Source organism: Pan paniscus, chromosome 3 (genome assembly GCF_029289425.2).
Source record: "Pan paniscus chromosome 3, NHGRI_mPanPan1-v2.0_pri, whole genome shotgun sequence".
Taxonomy (NCBI): domain Eukaryota; kingdom Metazoa; phylum Chordata; class Mammalia; order Primates; family Hominidae; genus Pan; species Pan paniscus.
The window spans coordinates 74,232,588-74,252,232 of NC_073252.2; the positions used below are offsets into that span (position 1 = coordinate 74,232,588).

The 19,645-nt window shown below is 42.8% G+C and overlaps 2 protein-coding genes across 15 annotated transcripts in view; both read left to right on the top strand.

The window, feature by feature from the left end:
• Nucleotides 1-5,393, top strand: part of PDCL2 (phosducin like 2) — a 37,864-nt gene extending 32,471 nt beyond the window's left edge. The window contains exon 6 of the mRNA XM_003806475.6: nucleotides 5,201-5,393. Coding sequence (XP_003806523.1) covers nucleotides 5,201-5,355 — 155 coding nt within the window. The 3' untranslated portion in view covers nucleotides 5,356-5,393. The remainder of the gene's footprint in view (nucleotides 1-5,200) is intronic.
• A 9,327-nt stretch (nucleotides 5,394-14,720) lies between these two features.
• CLOCK (clock circadian regulator) overlaps nucleotides 14,721-19,645 on the top strand; it is a 117,021-nt gene continuing 112,096 nt past the window's right edge. For 7 of the 14 annotated variants that reach the window (XR_010111977.1, XM_063603818.1, XM_055111544.2 and 4 more), the window contains exon 1: nucleotides 14,721-15,138. The gene's annotated coding sequence lies outside the window, so the exon portion shown is untranslated. Of the gene's footprint in view, nucleotides 15,139-15,207; nucleotides 15,439-15,536; nucleotides 16,468-19,645 lie in introns of those variants that run through there. The other 7 variants (XM_055111540.2, XM_034958793.3, XM_055111542.2 and 4 more) reach the window with 5 other exon arrangements.

Sequence of the window (19,645 nt, forward strand, 5' to 3'; positions counted from 1 at the left end):
GGAGCCCCTCTGCCCGGCCAGCCGCCCCATCCGGGAGGGAGGCGGGGGGGTCAGCCCCCTGTCCGGCCAGCCGCCCCGTCCGGGAGGTGAGGGGCGCCTCTGCCCGGCTGCCCCTACTGGGAAGTGAGGAGCCCCTCTGCCCGGCCAGCCGCCCCGTCCGGGAAGGAGGTGGGGGGGTCAGCCCCCCGCCCGGCCAGCCGCCCCATCCGGGAGGGAGGTGGGGGTGTCAGCCCCCCGCCTGGCCCGCCGCCCAGTCTGGGAGGGAGGTGGGGGGGTCAGCCCCCCGCCCGGCCGGCCGCCCCGTCCGGGAGGTGAGGGGCGCCTCTGCCCGGCCGCCCCTACTGGGAAGTGAGGAGCCCCTCTGCCCGGCCACCGCCCCGTCTGGGAGGTGTACCCAGCAGCTCATTGGGAATGGGCCATGATGACAATGGCGGTTTTGTGGAATAGAAGTGGGGGAAATGCGGGGAAGGGATTGAGAGATCGGATGGTTGCCATGTCTGTGTAGAGGGAGGTAGACACGGGAGACTTTTCATTTTGTTCTGTACTAGGAAAAATTCTTCTGCCTTGTGATCCTGTTGATCGGTGACCTTACCCCCAACTCTGTGCTCTCTGAAACATGTGCTGTGTCCACTCAGGGTTAAATGGATTAAGGGTGGTGCAAGATGTGCTTTGTTAAACAGATGCTTGAAGGCAGCATGCTCGTTAAGAGTCATCACCGCTCCCTAATCTCAAGTACCCAGGGACACAAACACTACGGAAGGCCGCAGGGTCCTCTGCATAGGAAAACCAGAGACCTTTGTTCACTTGTTTATCTGCTGACCCTCCCTCCACTATTGTCCTATGACCCTGCCAAATCCCCCTCTGTGAGAAACACCCAAGAATGATCAATAAAAATAAATAAATTAAAAAAAAAATACTGTAAACTGGGTGGCTTATAAACAAGAAACTTTATATTAATGTCTCACAGTTCTGGAGGCTGGGAAGTCCCAGATCAAGGCGCCAGCAGATTTGGTGTTTTGTGAGGGCCTGTTCTTCATAGATGGTGACCTCTTCATTGACCTTACGTGGTGGAAGGGGCAAACAAGCTCCTTTTGGCCTCTCTGTTCACTCTTTCATTGATGAGTTCTCTGCCCTCATGGTCTAACCACTCCCAAAGTCCCCACCTCTTAATACCATCACCTTGGGCATTAGGATTTCAACATACGAATTTTGGGGAGACACAAACATTCAAGACCATAGTAATTACCAAAAGTAACAAATGTGAACATTTATTTATGCTTGCTTCAGCTATTTTTTTGAGATAGCATCTCACTCTGTCACCCAGGGTGGAGTGCAGTGGCACAGTTATGGCTCACTTGCAGCCTTGACTTCTCAGGCTCAAGTAATCCTCCCACTTTAGCCTCCTGAGTAGCTGGGACTACAGGTGCCTGCCATCACACCTAACTATTTTTTAAGAAAAATTTTATAGTAGAGATGGGGTCTCACTATATTGCCCAGGCTGGTCTCAAACTCCTAGGCTTAAGTGATCCTCCTGCATTTGACTCCCAAAGTGCTGGGATTACAAGCATGAGCCACCAAGCCTGGCCTGTTTGCTTATCTTTTAAAAACACATTGCAGATAAAGTTGAAGTTACCTGTATTTCCATACTTAGTCCTGTTCCCCTCCCTGCTTCCTTAGGGGCAAAAACTATCACGAATTTAGTGTGTATCTCGTCCCCCCCACTTTTTTTTTTGAGACAGATATCAACGAAATTTATTGGTATATTTTAAACATTGTAGTAGAATATGCATAACATAACATTTACCATCTTAACTATTTTTAAGCATACAGTTCAGTGGAATTAAGCACATTCACATTCCATCACCATCATCCATCGCCAGAAGTTTTTTCATCTTACATAACAAACTCTGTACTCGTTAAAAACTCCTCAGTCTCCATTTGCTTCAGCCCAGGCAATCACCTTTTTAGATTCTGTCTCTATGAATTTGACAGCTCTAGATGCCTCATATAAGTGGAATCATATAGTATTTGTCCTTTGTGACTGACTTATTCCACTTAGCATAATGTCCTCAAGTTTCATCCATGTGGTAGCATGTTATCAGAATTTTTTTCCTTTTTAAGTATATCTTGTGTATCCCTTCATCTGTTAATGGACACCTAGGTTGTTTTCACCTTTTGGGTACTGTGAATAATGCTGTTATGAACATGTGTGTACAAATAATATGCTCATCTCCGTTTTTAATTCTTCTGGGAATATACACAGAAATGGAATTGCTAGATGATATGGTAATTCTATTTTTAATTTTAAAAAGAACTATCTGGTCTTCTTGTTATGCTTTAACTTAAGTATATCTATAGAAATAGAAGGAATAATTAATTGCAAAATTGAAAGTATTTAATAAAGGGCATTATATTGTAGTATCATTCTGCAACTTGCTTTTTTAAAAATCTCAACCATAGTATTCAGAATCTCTTATTTCATATATGTCTGATTCAATAACTTTATCTCCTGTCTAGCATTCTATAATCAGCTATTCCTCAATTTATCATTCCCCTACTGTGTGAAATGTGAGTTGTTTCCAATTTTCCCATTATGAACAATTCTGCTGTGACCATTGTTGTGCCCACCTATAAAAATTTTCTCAAGGATATATGGAGAATTGTGGGATCATAAGGTATACACATTTTCAACTTCACTTGATAGTTGATAGATTGCTCTGTAAATGAAAGTATCAATTTATCCTTCCATCGGTGTTTGAAGATATACCCACATCTTCACCAGTTCTTGTTAATTTTAGACTATTGGTTTTTTGGTCACTCTGATGGATATGAAGTGGTATCATTTCATTGTTTAAATGTGGATTTCCCTGATTACAAGTGAGGTTATGGATTTTTTCATATGCATTGGTCATTCTGATTTCCTCTCCTGTTTATATACTTTGTCCATTTTGTCATTTGTGTTTTTTCATTGATTTATAAGAGTGCGTGTGTGTGCATATGTTGTTTCATTGATTTATAAGAGTGGGTATGTGTGCATGAATGTGTATGTAAAGTTCTGGATACTATTTTTATAGTATTACTAATATATTCTCACCAGTTATGGCTTATCATTTCAATTGTCAGATAAAAGTTATGATTTGGCATAGTGAAAATTATTAATCTTTTTCTTTACTTTGCACGTTTCGTGCTTTCTTTTGAAAAGCTTTCTGTATTCCCAAGGTGAAAAATATATTCTCCTATACTTTCTTCTAAGAGTTTTAAAGTTTTATTTTTGAGCTTAGGTCTTGAATAACATTGGGCTTTTGTGTATGATTTGATGTAAGGTATTGTATTAGTCTATTTTCACGCTGCTAATAAAGACATACCTGAGACTGGGTAATTTATAAAGGAAAGAGGTTTAATTGACTCACAGTTCAGCATGGCTGGGGAGGCTTCAGCAAACTTACAATCATGGCAGAATGGGAAGCAAACGTGTTCTTCTTCACATGGCAGCAGGAAGGAGAAGAATGAGAGCTAAGTGAAGTGGGGAAAAAGCCCCTTATAAAACCATCAGATCTTGTGAGAACTCACTCAGTATCAAGAGAACAGCATGGAGGTAACAACCCCCATAATTCAATTACCTCCCACCCACAACACATGGGGGTTATAAGAACTACAGTTCAAGGTGAGATTAGGATGAGGACACAGCCAAACCATATCAGGAATGTATCTACTTTTTTTCTGTAAGAAAATGCAATTGTTTCAACACCATTTATTAAAATTTGACTTCATTCTTTTTTTTTTTTTTTTTTGAGACGGAGTCTTGCACTGTTGCCCAACTGGAGTGCAATGGCGCGATCTCGATCTCGGCCCACTACAACCTCTGCCTCCTGGGTTCAAGCGATTCTCCTGCCTCAGCCTCCTGAGTAGCTGGGATTACAGGTGCCTGCCACCACGGCCAGCTAATTTTTTTTTTTTTTTTGTATTTTTAGTAGAGATGGAGTTTCACAATGTTGGCCAGGCTGGTCTTGAACTCCTTACCTCAGGTGATCCGCCCTCCTCAGCCTTTCGAAGTGCTGCGATTACAGGTGTGAGCCACCACGCTCGGCCAACTTGTTTAATTTTATAGGCTCACAGCTGGAGGGAAATGTGCCTCAGTATAAATTGTGTCTTGAGTCTTACCTATATCTGATTTAGATGAGACTCTGGACCTTTGAGTTGATGTTGGAACAAGTTGAGACTTTGGGGGCTACTGGGATAGAATGTATGTCTTTTGCATGTGAGAGGACATGAATTTTGGGGGCTGGGGTGGAATGGTATGATTTGAATGTGTCCCCCAAAATTAGTAATCCCCAGTAAAACAGTGTTGAGAAGTGGGACCTTAAGAGGTGATTAGGTCATGAGGTCTCTGCCCTCATGAATGGATTAATGTCATTATTGCAGAAATGGAGTTGTTGTCATGAGAATGGGTTTGTTTTAAAAGTGAGTTCAGCCCTCTCTTGCTCTCTCTCACTCACCTTCTCTAACTCACTTGAATTCTGCCATGGGATAACTTCAGCAAGAAGGCCCTCACCTGATGCAGGCCCCTCAACCATGTACTTCCCAGCCTCCAGAAGTATAAGAAATAAATCTCTGTTCTTTATAAATTACTCAAGTCACAGGTATTCTGTTATCACAAAACAGACTAAGACCCAGTTTAACCATAATTTCTCCCTTTCAGTATAACTTTGCTGTATCCAATGTGTGTTTTGATACTGTAGCACTTTTACTGTCACCCGGTTCTAAAGATATCATCAGGCTGGGCGTGGTGGCTCACGCCTGTAATCCCAGCACTTTGGGAGGCCAAGGTAGGGGGATCACTTGAGGTCAGGAGTTCGAGACCAGCCTGGCCAACATGGTGAAACCCTGACTCTACTTAAAAAAATAACAAAACTTAGCTGGGTGTGGTGGCGTGCACCTGTAATTGCAGCTACTCAGGAGGCTGAGGAATGAGAATCACTTGAACCTGGGAGGTGGAGGTTGCAGTGAGCCAAGATTGTGCCACTGCACTCTAGCCTGGGTGACAGAGGGAGACTCTGTCTCAAAAAAGAAAAAAAAACTATAAATAAATATATCATCATTTCCATGGTAATATTACTAAGAGTCAACTCTTGTTTCATATAGATGAAAAATTATTCATTTTTTCAAGATTTTTAACTGAATGATGGGTTATTTATTACAGAACTTGAATGGAAGCTAGCAGAAGTTGGAGCAATACAGACTGATTTGGAAGAAAACCCCAGAAAAGACATTGTAGATATGATGGTATCTTCAATTAGAAACACTTCTATTCATGATGACAGTGATAGCTCCAACAGTGATAATGATACCAAATAGAGAGAAATATTCAATAAATAGCTTTTAGTATATGTGTACTGAATGTTTTACTTATGACTGCTTTTATATTAGGGATCAGAAAAGTCATAAATATATTTATTTTATTTTCATTTTTATATTAGAATTATGGCATATATGTCATTTTAAAAATTTCCAGGCATTTCAGAATATTCATTGCCTCTGAAAAAAATAGTATTTGGCGGCCAGGCGTCGTGACTCACGCCTGTAATCCCAGCACTTTGGGAGGCCAAAGTGGGCAGATCACCTGAGGTCGGGAGTTCAAGACCAGCCTGACCAACATGGAGAAACCCCCGTCTCTACTAAAAATACAAAAATTAGCTGGGTGTCTTGGCACATGCCTATGATCCCAGCTACTTGGGAGACCGAGGCAGAAGAATCGCTTGAACCCGGGAGGCAGAGGTTGTGGTGAGCCGATATCACGTCATTGCACTCTAGCCTGGGCAACAAGAGCGTAACTCCATCTCAAAACAAAACAAAACAAAACAAAAAAACAGAATTTGTGTTAAGCCTTTGGTATTTTTCTGTGGTTTATCCTTTTTCTAACTCATGTTGGACAAAAACACAAATGTTACAAGACCTTTCTTGCTTACTCACTTCCAAAGAGAACTACAAATTAAAGCAATGTAAGAAATCCATGAAATTTTATTTAAGTCAACACATTTTAAAATCTAGAGACTTAAGTAAAAAGTTTTAAATTTATGGCCATAATGCTTTTTCTTTGGAATCCCTTACCTATTAAAACATTAACCACTTAATAGCATAATGCAATTAATAGATTCTGAAAAGTACATAAAAAACATCTCTATTCATTATTATTGTTCTGAGTAGTTACTATTAAGTTAGAAAATTACTAAGTATTCTCATTAATAGTTAAAGTATAGAATCATTAGAACACTACACCATGTAAGTTTCTAAATCCTGAGCAGAGGTGAGAAAAATATATTGTAGGATGACTTATATTTTAACAGTAATCACAGAAGAATTCATCATGAGAAAATATACATTAGTACACTGCGGAAGGCCTATAGGATGTTTCGTCTTGGCATAATAATGAACATCACTTTTAGAGGAAAGGTTGGTAAATCCAGCATATAATAGTTCAGTAACAGATTTTTTTCTACTTTATTTGTATTCATGATCCATAATTCTCATTATGGATGTTCACTGATATTTGTAAGAGAATCTAGACTAGGTTTAAATGCCTAGATTACAAAAATAAATTGGTGAGAATTGAGGCAGTTGAACATTGAGTCAAGAAAAGGCTCTTTCTTGCTATTGGTGGGGGTTTAGGGATCTTAGAGGCTACAGAGAATCATGAAGTGGAAGGAAAGTTAAATACACATTTGAGTAAGGTAATGAGAATTTATTTCACCAGGTGAAATCAATTGATCTAATTCTGGGAAGGATTAGGAAAATTCTTCTGAGATACATCTTGGGACTAGATGGAGGAAAGTTCAGAGAGGTCACACACAGTGGTCTTTATTACAGCATTACACACACGTCAGGTAATTATCTAGTTTTATTTATCCAATTCCTGAACCTTCCAGAAATGGATGGATAAGTTACTATTCAGGATAAAAACAGCCGTGGAAATGAAAGGAAGAGCCATCTTCTAAAGTTACAATGTAACTCTAATGCCTATAATGCATATAACATCTAATGCATATAACCATATTTATCAAAATAACATTCATACACATTATTTTCCCCTCCAATTGAAACCAAATGCAGAAATTCCCCCAAATGTAGTCTTTTAAAAAGTAAATACATATTTGTTTTCTTTTTAAAGTTAAAAGAACAAAGGAAATAATAATAGTATTTAGGAGAGCTTAAAAAAGATATCTATTTCCCTTTGTCTTAACTCAGATCCACCAGGTGGCAGTAAGTTTTTACCGACAAACAGTTCTGGAGACTTTAACATTTGTAAAAATAATAAAATTATATCATGTTAGAACTGACTGCTTGTGATTTCAGCCCCGCTCTTTAGCAAAGTGCACACACACATTCTTTTAGCAAAGACTGATTGATGCCTACCAACACAGGTCACTACTACTTCCATACAGTGCTTCATGTATACATTCTCATTTGACTAGGGTAAAAATATTTGTCAGGATATGCAGAAATTATTTAATATGTAATATTGTTCCCCATTTTACTGAATGAATATTCAATGGGGTACAAAGTTAGTTTTTTTAATTGCCAATATTCAGTCATTTTTTGATCTATAAAAATTGATATTTTATCCTAATATTTTTGTCTATTTTTGCCAAGTGTGCTCTATTGAATCTCCCTTCTCTATAGTGCCTTTTTTGTCAAAATGTGGTAAATGTGGTCCTAGAATCAGCAGCATTCCTAAGGAGCTTGTTAGAAATGCAGAATCTCTGGCCCCATCCCAGACTAACTGAATCATAATTTTCATTTTAATGAGATCTCCAGGTGACACGCACATTAAAATGCGAGAAGCACTACACAGCAAATCCTTTAAAGACAACCTGAGCAGCTTCTTTTACCCATCCCACAGTGTGGGTTATTAAGTCTGTCTAGTTGAACACTCCAGTGTCAGTTCCAAGCAAACATTCTCTGGCTGAACTTGTGACTTAAGCAACTCTGAAGATGAAAGGTGGGGTTTTTAACCAGTTTTTCCCTCTCCTTTTGAGGCAGGAGAATAAGGTCTGGAGGCAGGGAACCTAAGGCTGTTTCACTCCAACTTCCTAGAGCCAGATTTAAAGGAAAACCCTAACTTTCCATGCCTAAGTAACAAAAGGACCAGAGGCTACTTTGCAAACCCCCACCTTCTGTGCGTGGCAGATGGGAAATTGGCTGTCTGCAACCAATCACACTGATTGCTGGCTGAGAGTTCGTTTGCAACTTTGTAACTTCACCTTAGCCTCTGATTGCTTGCTTTTGGCAACCACTCAGACCAATTGCAAGCCACCACTTCATGAAATGAAGTGGCCAATGGGAAGCCTCTAGGGGGTATTTGGACCGGAGAAGATTCTGAGCCACTACTCACGCCGGCTCCCACACTGTGAAGTGTACTTTCGTTTTCAATAAATCCCTGCTTTCGTTCTTTAGTTGCTTTATTCTTTCTTTGCGGGGCGTTTTGTCCAATTCTTAGTTCAAAACGCCAAGAACTTGGACACCTTGCAGTCAAGACCCTCTATCAGTAACACTTTCAGGGCCTATCCCTCTAGTGTTGGGGACTGGGAGAGAGAATAGGGATGAAAGGGATAAATTTTCCTTAACTGTACAATGAATACTGCATCCAAATGTTCACTCTTTAATGGGGCACATTGAGTTCTCCTAGAAACTCTGAAACAGCTTCCCAACTGCACAGTCCCTCGATCAACACAGGCGATGGAGCAGTCTTAGCTCTATCTCTGCTAACTCTCTTAGTTTCCTCTCCCAGAAGTAAATCCAGCCTCTTGCTGCTAGAATTTCTTTCCCCCTTCAGGATCAAGATAGTTCAAACCTGGACAGCATTTTCTACGCAGCATCGATTGACCCATGAGAAACTTACACATCCTTGGTATCCTTGCTATACCACATGGTAGATGTTGTAGATTGCTTTATTTCAGCCCACTCCCTGGCCAGCTATTTCTCCAACTCTTTTCCTGTTTCATGTAGGTACAAGGCAATATCAGCAAGTTTGATAGTGAATGAGATGCCACTCTCCCTCCCTCATAGTCACCTAGCTGATTCTGTTGGAGTCTTGTTCACTTGGGGTAGGGTGAGGCATAAAAAGGAAAGGAAAAACCATAGTACACCCCAGGAACCTGGCTTCAGTGATTCTGTCAGGTGTTTTTCCTCTTGCCAAGTGTTGAACTTATGTGGTCTGAGGGTAGAGAGTTGGAGGTTTTGGCTATGGTAGATCCCTTTTTGTCCAACTTTTATCCTTGGGTGAAGGAGTGGGTATCTGACCCCAAATGTTGGCAGCTGTTTAGAAGGTGAGGTACTTCATGCACTTGTACCCTATTTTAGATTTCAGTCAGCATCTTCTTTACAAGTATTAGCTGTTATCTATTAGTGTTACATATTCTTGCTGGTTCTCAAGTATTCAATCACTAGAACGGTATTAGTCACATCATATTTCACTGACTGATTTTAGTTTGCTTCTCTTTTGTACTTTTGAGAGGTGAAGCCAGCTGGGCTTCTGGGTTGGGTGGGGACTTGGAGAATTTTTGTGTCTAGCTAAAGGATTGTAAATGCACTAATCAGCACTCTGTGTCTAGCTAAAGGATTGTAAACGCACCAGTCAGCACTCTGTAAAAACGCACCAATCAGCATTCTGTGTCTAGCTAAGAAGGATTGTAAACACACCAATCAGCACTCTATGTCTAAAGCACTCTGTGTCTAAAGGATTGTAAACGTACCATCAGCACTCTGTAAAATGGACCAATCAGCATTCTGTAAAATGGACCAATCAGTGCTCTGTAAAATGGACCAATCAGCAGGATGTGGGCGGGGCCAAATAAGGGAATAAAAGCTGGCACCCAAGCCAGCAGCAGCAACCTGCTCAGCCCCCCTTCTACACTGCGGAAGGTTAGTTCTTTCACTCTTAACAATAACTCTTGCTGCTGCTCACTGTTTGGGTCCACACTACCTTTATGAGCTGTAACACTCACTGTGGGGGTCTGCAGCTTCATTCCTGAAGTGAGCGAGACCATGAACCCACCAGGAGGAACAAACAACTCCGGACGCACCACCTTTAAGAGCTGTAACACTCACTGTGAAAGTCTGCGGCTTCACTCCTGAAGTCAGCAAGACCACAAACCCACTGGAAGGAAGAAATTCTGGACACATCTGAACGTCTGAAGGAACAAACTCCAGACACACCATCTTTAAGAGCTGTAACACTCACTGCAAGGGTCCATGGTTTCATTCTTGAAGTCAGTGAGACCAAGAACCCACAGGAAGGAATAAATTCCGGACACACTTTCATGCACATTACTAAGGCTACCCCTTGACAATAATCTGCCTACAGTCATAATTTGGGACAAAGATGATCCTAAAAATCATCTTTCTGGCATTTCATTCACTCATTAAATCATTCATTCACCTCAGGCATTGGTGGTTTTGTTTGAGACGGACTTGCTCTGTCACCCAGGGTGGAGTGCAGCAGCACGATCTGGGCTTACTGCAGCCTCTGCCTCCCAGGTTCAAGTGATTATCCTGCCTCGACTGACTCTTGCTCTGTCACCCAGGCTGGAGTGCAGCAGCACGAACTGGGCTCACTGCAGATTCTGCCTCCCAGGTTCAAGTGATTTTCCTGCCTGAGCCTCAGACTATAGACATGCACCACCACACCTGGTGAATTTTTTTGTATTTTTTAGTAGAGACAGGGTTTCACCATGTTGGCCAGGCTGGTCTCAAACTCCTGACCTCAAGTGATCTGCCTGCCTTGGCCTCCCAAAGTGCTGGGATTACAGACGTGAGCTACCACACCCAACCTGGTTTTTATTTTTAAATTTTAATTAATTTATTTTAGTGATGGGGTCTTGCTACATTGCCCAGGCTGTTCCTTAACTCCTGGGCTCAAGCAATCCTCCCGGCTCAGCTGGAACTACATGTACGTGTCACTCTACCCAGCTCACCTGAGGTGTTGAAATGGATGCTACATGTATAGTGGCAAAGAAAACACATGGTTCTCGCCCTTCTGGAGTTTATCTTGTGGTGGTAGGGAAAATAGTTAATAAGAAAACAAATATCATATATACATATAACTAATATATACATAATTTAAACTTAACAAGTATTATGGGGGAAACTGGACACAACAGAAGAGAATAACTTTGGATATTATTGGTGGTGGTGGGGGCAGGTGGCATGTTGGAGGGAGACCTACTTAAATAGGGTAGTTAGATCTTTGAGATGTGATGGTTGAGAAGGAGCCAGCCATGAGAAAAGGTAGGAGGGGTCCAGGCAAGGGCACAGCATGCATGAAAGCCTGAGAGCAGAGATAAATTAGCAAGGAAATGAAAGGCAGTTTCTGGGTTGGAGTGTCACAGGAAAAGGAAAAAAATGGTAAGACATGAGGTTGGAGAGGTAGGGAGGGGCCAGATCAAACAGGTTATTGTGACCATAATTAGGAATTTGTATGTAATGGGAAATGACAAAAGGGGTTTTAGAAGAAAATAACGTGACTTCACTTATATTTTCAAAATAATTTGACTGCTCTGTGGAGAATAGATTGAAAGAAGCATCCAAGATATTTGTGATACAGAAGAAGAGACATCCGGTAGATAAACAGACGTGTGTATAGAGCCCAAGGGAGAAGGGAAGGCTGGAGTTAAAAATCTGTGAGTCATTTCAACTATTCTTAGGGTTCCAACAAGAAATTGTAAAGATTTACAACCACCATCGTCACCACCTAGCCTTTATGTAGCAGTTTAATTTACCTTTGATCATCACAGTTCTCTGAAATGCCTAGTCTTGTAACTTTACAGATAAGTACCTGAAGCTCAGAGGAATTACTTGATTTGCTCACTATCTCTCAGCATGAGTCAGAATTTAAGCCAAGAGTTTTGACCACAAAGTCTATAATACTACCTCAACTATGAGGCAGGGTTTTGTAGTTCCATTTTAAAGAGATTAGAAAGAATATGAGTAACTGAATAAACTATGCAAGCTTTAAAAAAATACTTAACCTTATATTCTCTATTAAGCATATCTTAAAGCTTCCTGTTCTCCAATTCACCTTAAAGTATGGCAGTAAAACTAGGAATGTCAATGAATGGATGAGTTACTATGAAAGAACAGATATGACTTTGTGACTGATGGGACATAGGAGTTAGGGCAAGAATTAGAGCAAAAGAGACATGAAAATTACCCAAAAAGGAACATCATTGACAAGAATAGCCAACATTTCTACGGGATTTCTTATGTACCAGATAAAATTACACACACACAGACACACACTGTCTCAGTTAAGCTATGAGATAGGATTGTAATTATCCCATTTTAAAGATGACAAAATTAAAGAACAGATAAATAACTTGCTTAAAGTCATGGAGAATATTAGTGGTGAAGCTATGATTTAAATCCAGGCAGTTAAGATCCTAATTTTGTACTCTTAACCACTATGATACGTTGCCTACCAACTGGGGGAAATCAGTTGACGAGGAGTTGGAAATACTCAGTTTAAATGATAGCAAGGTTCACAAGAAAGGGTGAACAGAATATCTGAAATTATGTTTAAGGCTATGGAATATAAATTTAGGAGCTATGAAACTATGAGGCAGGATTTTTGTTTTATGGAAATCTGGGATCTGGAAGTTGGAAAAGCTATTGGAAATATCCAATACAGGCTGGGTACAGTGGCTCGCGCCTGTAATCCCAGCACTTTGGGTGGCTGAGGTGGGTGGATCACTTGAGGCCAGGAGTTCAAGACCAGCCTGGCCAACATGGTGGAACCCCATCTCTACTAAAAATACAAAAATTAGCTGGTGGGGTGGTGGGAGTCTGTAATCACAGCTACTTGGAAGGCTGAGGCACAAGAATTGCTTGAACCCGGGAGGCAGAGGTTTCAGTGAGCTGAGATCATGCCACTGTACTCCAGCTGGGCAACAGAGCAAGACTCTGTCTCAAAAAATGTCTCAAAAAAAAAAAAAAAAAAAAAGACATATCCAGTACATTTTTTCTTTTCTTGGAGAGAATGTGGGAGAAAGGAGAAGCTGTGAACTGAACCATGGGAAATGTTCAAGCAGTGAGAGAGGACTGAGCAGAAAAACGGGGGATTATCAACAGGTCTTGGTAAATAATTAAATACAGTGAAAGAAGGAGGAGTCAAAGATGGACATGGTTTGATCTTGGTGACCGAGAGGACAATGAAATCATTAAAAAGGGCAAAGGTATTTTGAAGATAATATGTTCTAGATGATGGGGAATATAAGGAGGGATCAGTGTCTCTAGAATAAAATTCAAAAATCCATCCTAGGGAAAGCATTCAAACCCTCTCGTCTGGCTGCAACCTACCTTATCAGTATTACTAACTTTGCCTCCGTCTTGCTACCTACCTCTTGTCAGTCGGGACTCTTGATTGCATGTGAAAGAAAACCTCTCACTGGTTTAAGCAATAAAACAGATGCAAGAATTTACTGACTGGTTTAACGAAATTTCCAGAGGAATCTAATCTACATTTGTTTCCAGGCCTCAAACATGTCTTTAGGCCAAACCTGTCTTCAAATCTGCTTTTTTTCCATGTTGCCTTCTTTCTCAGAATTCACGTGTGGAAAGATGGCTCCAGGTCTCCATTCTCCCAGATTTAAACCCATTGGTAAAGAGGTAACACCCTTCTTAGGAACTGTAGTTTGCAACCGAGGATTAAACTCAAATCTGCCTTCCCCTTGTGTCCTGCTCAGACCATATGGACTGAGAGTGGATAAATGATAGTTCTTCAAAAGAAATTATCAGAATAGGGAATGAATGCTGAACAGGCAAAAATGTGGACCAAAATATCTTCTGCTATATGATGGGGTAAATTAACAAATCATGTTTTCCCACTCCTGAAAGAAAAATCCTTAGGTGCAGGATCAAGGATCTGAATAAGTGCTTCAGTTTGATGTTCTTTTGCCCAGAGCATACAGCAAGAATTGAAAATGTTTACTGAGGTGACTGTTACTTTAAAGGGAGGATTTTATGGCCAGAAAAGTGCATTTTTTGAAAGAAAAAGATGGCTTTTATTTCAAATCCAAAAGATATTCATTAAAACATAGGAATTACTAGGAATTAAGACTGTAAAGATCTCTTTTCCAGTAGAAGCACTGAAATGTGCTTTCTCATGTGGACCAAATGTGCCTTAACGCATCAAGGTAAGTAATTTCCCTAAGATAAGTAGTAGTCACACGTTGTTCCAACGAGGAAATCCATGCAAATTAGGGTCCTGGTTTATTTCTGATGCTTCATTCTCCATCTTCCATTACACTGTCACTTGGTTTTTAATAAAAGGGCAAGGGAAAAATCTCCAAATGAGCAAATAAATCCCGACCTCCTTTCGCTTCCCTCCTCTGGCCGAGGGCGCATGCCCTGTCTCCCCAGGCCCACCCACCAAGAAGAAGCAACCCAAGCCGCGCTCCCTCAGGAGATGGGAGAAGATGTTACTGGCGGTCCAGGCGCCTTTGCCACTCTTCTCTCCCAGCACCAGGAGAGGAAACACGAATGATGCCACTGGGGGAAAAAGTCTCCTGCCAACACCCGAAAAATCTAAGCTGGCGTCGGCAGTGTTTTGCTTTGGAAGGGAGAGCGGGTTCCTTTTTTGGCCTCTGGATCCCTCATCCGGCAGGAAGCTCTTCTTCCTCCTCCTAGCCCCCGGCATACGGGGGGAAAGCCAAAGAGCCTCCAGGACCTAAGGCTAGCGCTCAGCCGGCCGGCCGCGCCCTCCACCCGACCAGGCCCCGCCTCCCCGGCTTTCTAGTAACCGGCGCCCTTCCCGGCCGGGGCAGGGAACGGTGCGCCTGCAGAGCCAGATTTCGGCCCAAGGGGCGCGGGAGTCTCTTCGGGCGTCCGGGATCCCCTGGCGCGGCTCCGTGCTGCCTAACGGGGCAAGTCGCATGCGCACCGAGCCGCGCTGGGGAAAGGGAGAGTGAGGGGAGGGGCGAGCGCAGAGCCTCCGCCGGCCGTCTGAGCCCGCTGGGTCGCTGACGACGCATGCGCCGGGAGGGGGCGCAATCACGGACTCGGCTTGCGGCTGCCGGTTTAAAAAAGGAAACCCCGGAGAGCGAGAGCGCGAAGGAAATCTGGCCGCCGCCGCCGCGAGCGCTCCCGGTGAGAGGCGCCCGCCCGGTGGGCCCAGGGCCTGCCGAGTGCCGGTTGGCTTCCTTGGCGGCGCATGCGCGCTCCCGGGCTGGTGGAGGAGGGGAAGGGAAGGGAGGGGGAGGAGGAGCTGGCCACAGGAGCGGCGAATTTTTGGGGGGGTGGGTGGGGGGCGCCACTCACAGCCCCAGGTGCTGCTGGAGGTGGGAGCCGCGGCGCCTCCTGAACACAGGCGGGGTAGTGGTTCCGAGTCACCGCAGCGGGAGACCTGGGTGGGGGAGGGAAGAAGCCGGAGCCGCCGCAAGCCACACGGTGAGGGCGCGGGGAAGGGGAGGGAGCGGGGGGCGGCGTGTGTGGGGCCGGGGGGCGGCGGCCAAGGGTGGGGAAGGCGGGAGCTGAAGCCCTAGTTTGGCGTCTCGTTCTAGTGTGTCTTTTCCCGGGACTTCGGGCCGAGGCCCGCCCTGCCTGAGAGGCCCTCTGGGGCAGCTGGGGTTACCTGCGGGGCAGGGGCGGGAGTGGGGTGCACGGCGGGGCCGGGCGGCTTGAGGGCGCCCGGAGCTGCGGCCGATTCCAGCAGCTGGGAGGCGGGGAAAGACGGGGACCGGGTGCCGAGAGAGCTTTCGCTGGGGACCCGCTAGGCCTTGTGACCCACTTTATTCCTGTCACCACTCGGGCACGTTTGGAGCAGCGCCTAATGGGGCGCCGGGGCGGCCAGCTCCTCTGGGGAACCCCCGCCCTCCCGGCGCCCGGCCCGCGTGCCGCAGTCCGCAGTCCGAACGGCCGCGGTTGCCGGCCGCGGGCTGGTTCCGTTAGTGGTCGTGGTTCCGGGGTTCCGTCCCTGGGCAGCGCGCGGCTCTTAGCGTCTGACTCCAGCGACCGCGCGCGGGTTCGAGGGTTGGCGGCGAGGCGCTCGGTTTCTCTTCTTCCGTCCACCCGCGCTTCCCGTTCCCCGTCACCGCCGCTGGCGTTTGTAGATTTCTTTCCGCCAGTGAAGCTGGGTTTTCTGGAGTTGGCTCTGGCGCTCTGGCCCCTGGAGTGTAATTTCCTACACGCAGCGCCGCAGAGTTTATATTCTTTGAAAGTGTTTGTAGCTTTGTGGAGGTCCTCTTGTTGATGGTAGGTGAGCCTAATTCTGCAAGATAAAAGCCTAGTCTCTGACCTGGCAGATGAAAGATCAAATCAGATTGTGGTTTCCTGCTATTAGAATGCCATGCTATTAGACTTTAAGGCTTTTTAGCCTTCTTTAAAAAATAAAAAAATTTTTACAGTGGAAGAAAAGCACAAGAAGTAAACTTTTACAGTCGTTGATTTGACTATAACGCTGATCCCTCCAAATCAAAGGTAATTTCACTTTGAAGATTGCGTTCTGATTTGTAGCTTTAAGCGATTAGAGAAAATTGTGCAATATTCCCCTCTACCTGTTTGAAAATAAACATTCTTAAAAGGATGTAATTTAGATAATGAATTGCTTTCTCTGAAACTCATCCCTTGGGACACCTCAAATCTGATTGGTTTTCAAATCTTGGGGGAAGGAAATTAATTCCTGTGTTAAGTGGTTGGCTGAACAGAATGTCTTGAAAGGTTAGCCTGTAGCATTAGGAGAAATACCTAATGTAAACGACGAGTTAATGGGTGCAGCACACCAGCGTGGCACATGTATACATATATGTGACAAACCTGCACGTTGTGCACATGTACTCTAGAACTTAAAGTATAATAATAAAAAAAGTAAAAAAAAAAAAAAAAGTTAGCCTGAAGAAAGCAGACTGAAAATGTTCTAAAGCTAGGCGTAATCAGTTATGAAAAAAGAATAAGGAAGCTTTCTACGTACTAACATGCAAAGATTGCAAAAATTTGCTACGAAGTGAAAAAAGCAAGGTGTAGCAGTACTTTGTGAATAGTGTGTTACATCTTAAGGGCGAGGTGTAATACAAGTTTATGTTTGCTCTTTATATAAAGAAATTATGGGAGGATTTAGAAAACTAACAATAGAGGAGAGAGAAATAGTCTGAGGGAATGGTGGGAAATGAGATGTATTATGTGTATGTCTTCATGTTTTCAAATTTTTGTGTGTATTATGGACTCATAAACTGGATTAAACAAAAATCCTCCTCCCCCAAATAATTTGTGTGATTTTTGTTGCCTAATTTATGGTGATTTGAGTCATTTTCAATATGATTGCTTTTCATATTTTTTAGGAAAATCAACTAAAAAGGAAGTTTGGGATACCTTTTATGACTATTTACACTTTAATTTTTAAGATTGCAGAGGTCACAGGCATTTATCTTTTAAAGATGTTTAGTTATATCTTGCCTTGCTAAAATATATAATGACTGTATACATTTGGCATTATGGCTGGATTATGCTGCTTTCAGAGTGTAGTTTGTGTTTCCTCCTCCTCTTTTTTTCAGGAGTCATAGATGGGTAAAATTTTACTTAACCCCAAAGTTTCATGACAAACAATTATGAGGAGGATGTGAACATTCCCTTAAAGTGCTAGTAAACTTGATTGTCTAGGTTAGTTTGCTTTTCAGGTTGGGAAACTTTTCTTTCTTTTGAGGAAATCAAACATGAACCCCAGTGAAATGTAAACTGGGGTGTATGTGTGTGTGTGTGTGTGTGTCTGGTTGTTTCTCATGAAAGAGTGTACAAAATGAACTTTTTTTAGGACTGTGGATTGTTGAAAACCTGTTTAATGAGGTTAAGACTGCACAGGCAGCTGTTAGATGAGATATAATTTTGGGAGGGGACCCTCAAACTCCCCCTGGTGACTAATATTGTGTAATGAAAGTAGTGAATAGTGACTAATGGATTGCAGTTGCTGTGGGCATTTTTGTAATATTACCAGTATTCCTTTTTATTTTGTAGGATAGGATACTTATATTATTTCTGTTTGATATGTAGGTTTTTCTAATAGACTTCTGCAAAGTGTCACTTATTTTTCATTTGAATTCCATGTGGGTCCATTCAATCTTTTTTAAAAATGGAATTACATTTCAATTTTTTTTTTTTTTGAGACGGAGTCTTGCTCTGTCACCAGGCCGGAGTGCAGTGGCACGATCTTGGCTCACTGCAACCTCCGGCTCCCAGGTTCAAGAGATTCTCCTGCCTCAGCCTCCCGAGTAGCTGGGACTGTTATTTTTAAAATTACAGAAGTAAATTGATGCTCATAAAAAGTTAATACAGTGTATATATAATAAGTGACAACCCCTTTACATCCACTTCTAGCTCACATTCCTCCCCAGAGGAATCTAGGGAGCACAGCTACTCGTATACCCTTGACTGAAGGGTAACACTGTTAACACCACTGTATGATCTTCTAGATCTTTTTCTGTGCATTTGCAAATATGTTCTTTTCAGCCTTGAAAACGGAATCATCTTGAGTGATCATCTGCTTTGCCATTTTGCCTCCAGTATGGGCTCTGTTATTACCTACAGGACAGGGACATGACTTGGAGCCTGTCAGAAAGCTTAACATCTGATATAGACGATAGGTCATACTCATCTTTTCACTAGTGAGGGGCCAATTGTTATGGAGGCATTTGCAGAGTTTGAAGGGAGGTCATACTGATGTGAGTTTTATCTGGTATAGATTTAATTCACTGTAAACTTCGAGCGGCCGAGGTGGGAGAATGGCTTGAGCCCAGGATTTCAGGACCAGCCTGGGCAACATAGTGAGACCTCTTTGCTACAAAATTTTTAAAAAAAAAATTAGCCAGATGGGGTGGTGCACACCGTAGTTTCAGCTAATTGGGAGGCTGAGGTGGAAGGATCACTTGAACCCAGGAGTTCAGCCTTGGTGACAGAGTGACACCCTGTTTTAAACAAAACAAACCCAAAAGGTGCTTGGATTCCATGAATTTTATAGGACTCTTTAGAGTCCAAGTTTTAGGGTTTTCTTTGGCTTTTGACTTGATCGATAGTGTATGGGTTAAACTTTGATTTTTTTTCCTTCTGTACTTGCTTGCAGACTCCTACGAAAGCCTTGTAGATTACACCAGCCTCTTGAGCTCCTCTGAAGTGAACCTAAGCAGACTGTCCTTAACTAAGGGACACTGATACTGACTTGGATAAAATTTAGCTTTTGAAGGGAAAAGGAGAGAAGAGGCTCTTTGGTTTGGCTTTTGCTGAACTGACAACAAACAACTAATATGCACTACCCTCTCCTCCATCCATCCCTCTGGTTCTCTAATAGTTCCAGAGGGTTTGTTTTAAACCAGGTTACAAAGAATTACCAAACCTTAATTCTTTTTAGCTGATGGAGTTTACAAAAAGTTCAGAGTATTGATCAAGACTATTTACTATGGGAGATACCTAGAAAGATGCAGTATAATTGACCCTGCCTTCAGTGGTTTTGAAATCTAGTATGGTTAAAACAGCATAGACATTATTATTATTATTATTATTATTATTATTATTATTATTATTATTTGAGACAGAGTCTCGCTCTGTCACCCGGGCTGGAGTGCAGTGGCGTGATCTCAGCTCACTGCAACCTCCGCCTCCTTGGTTCAAGCGA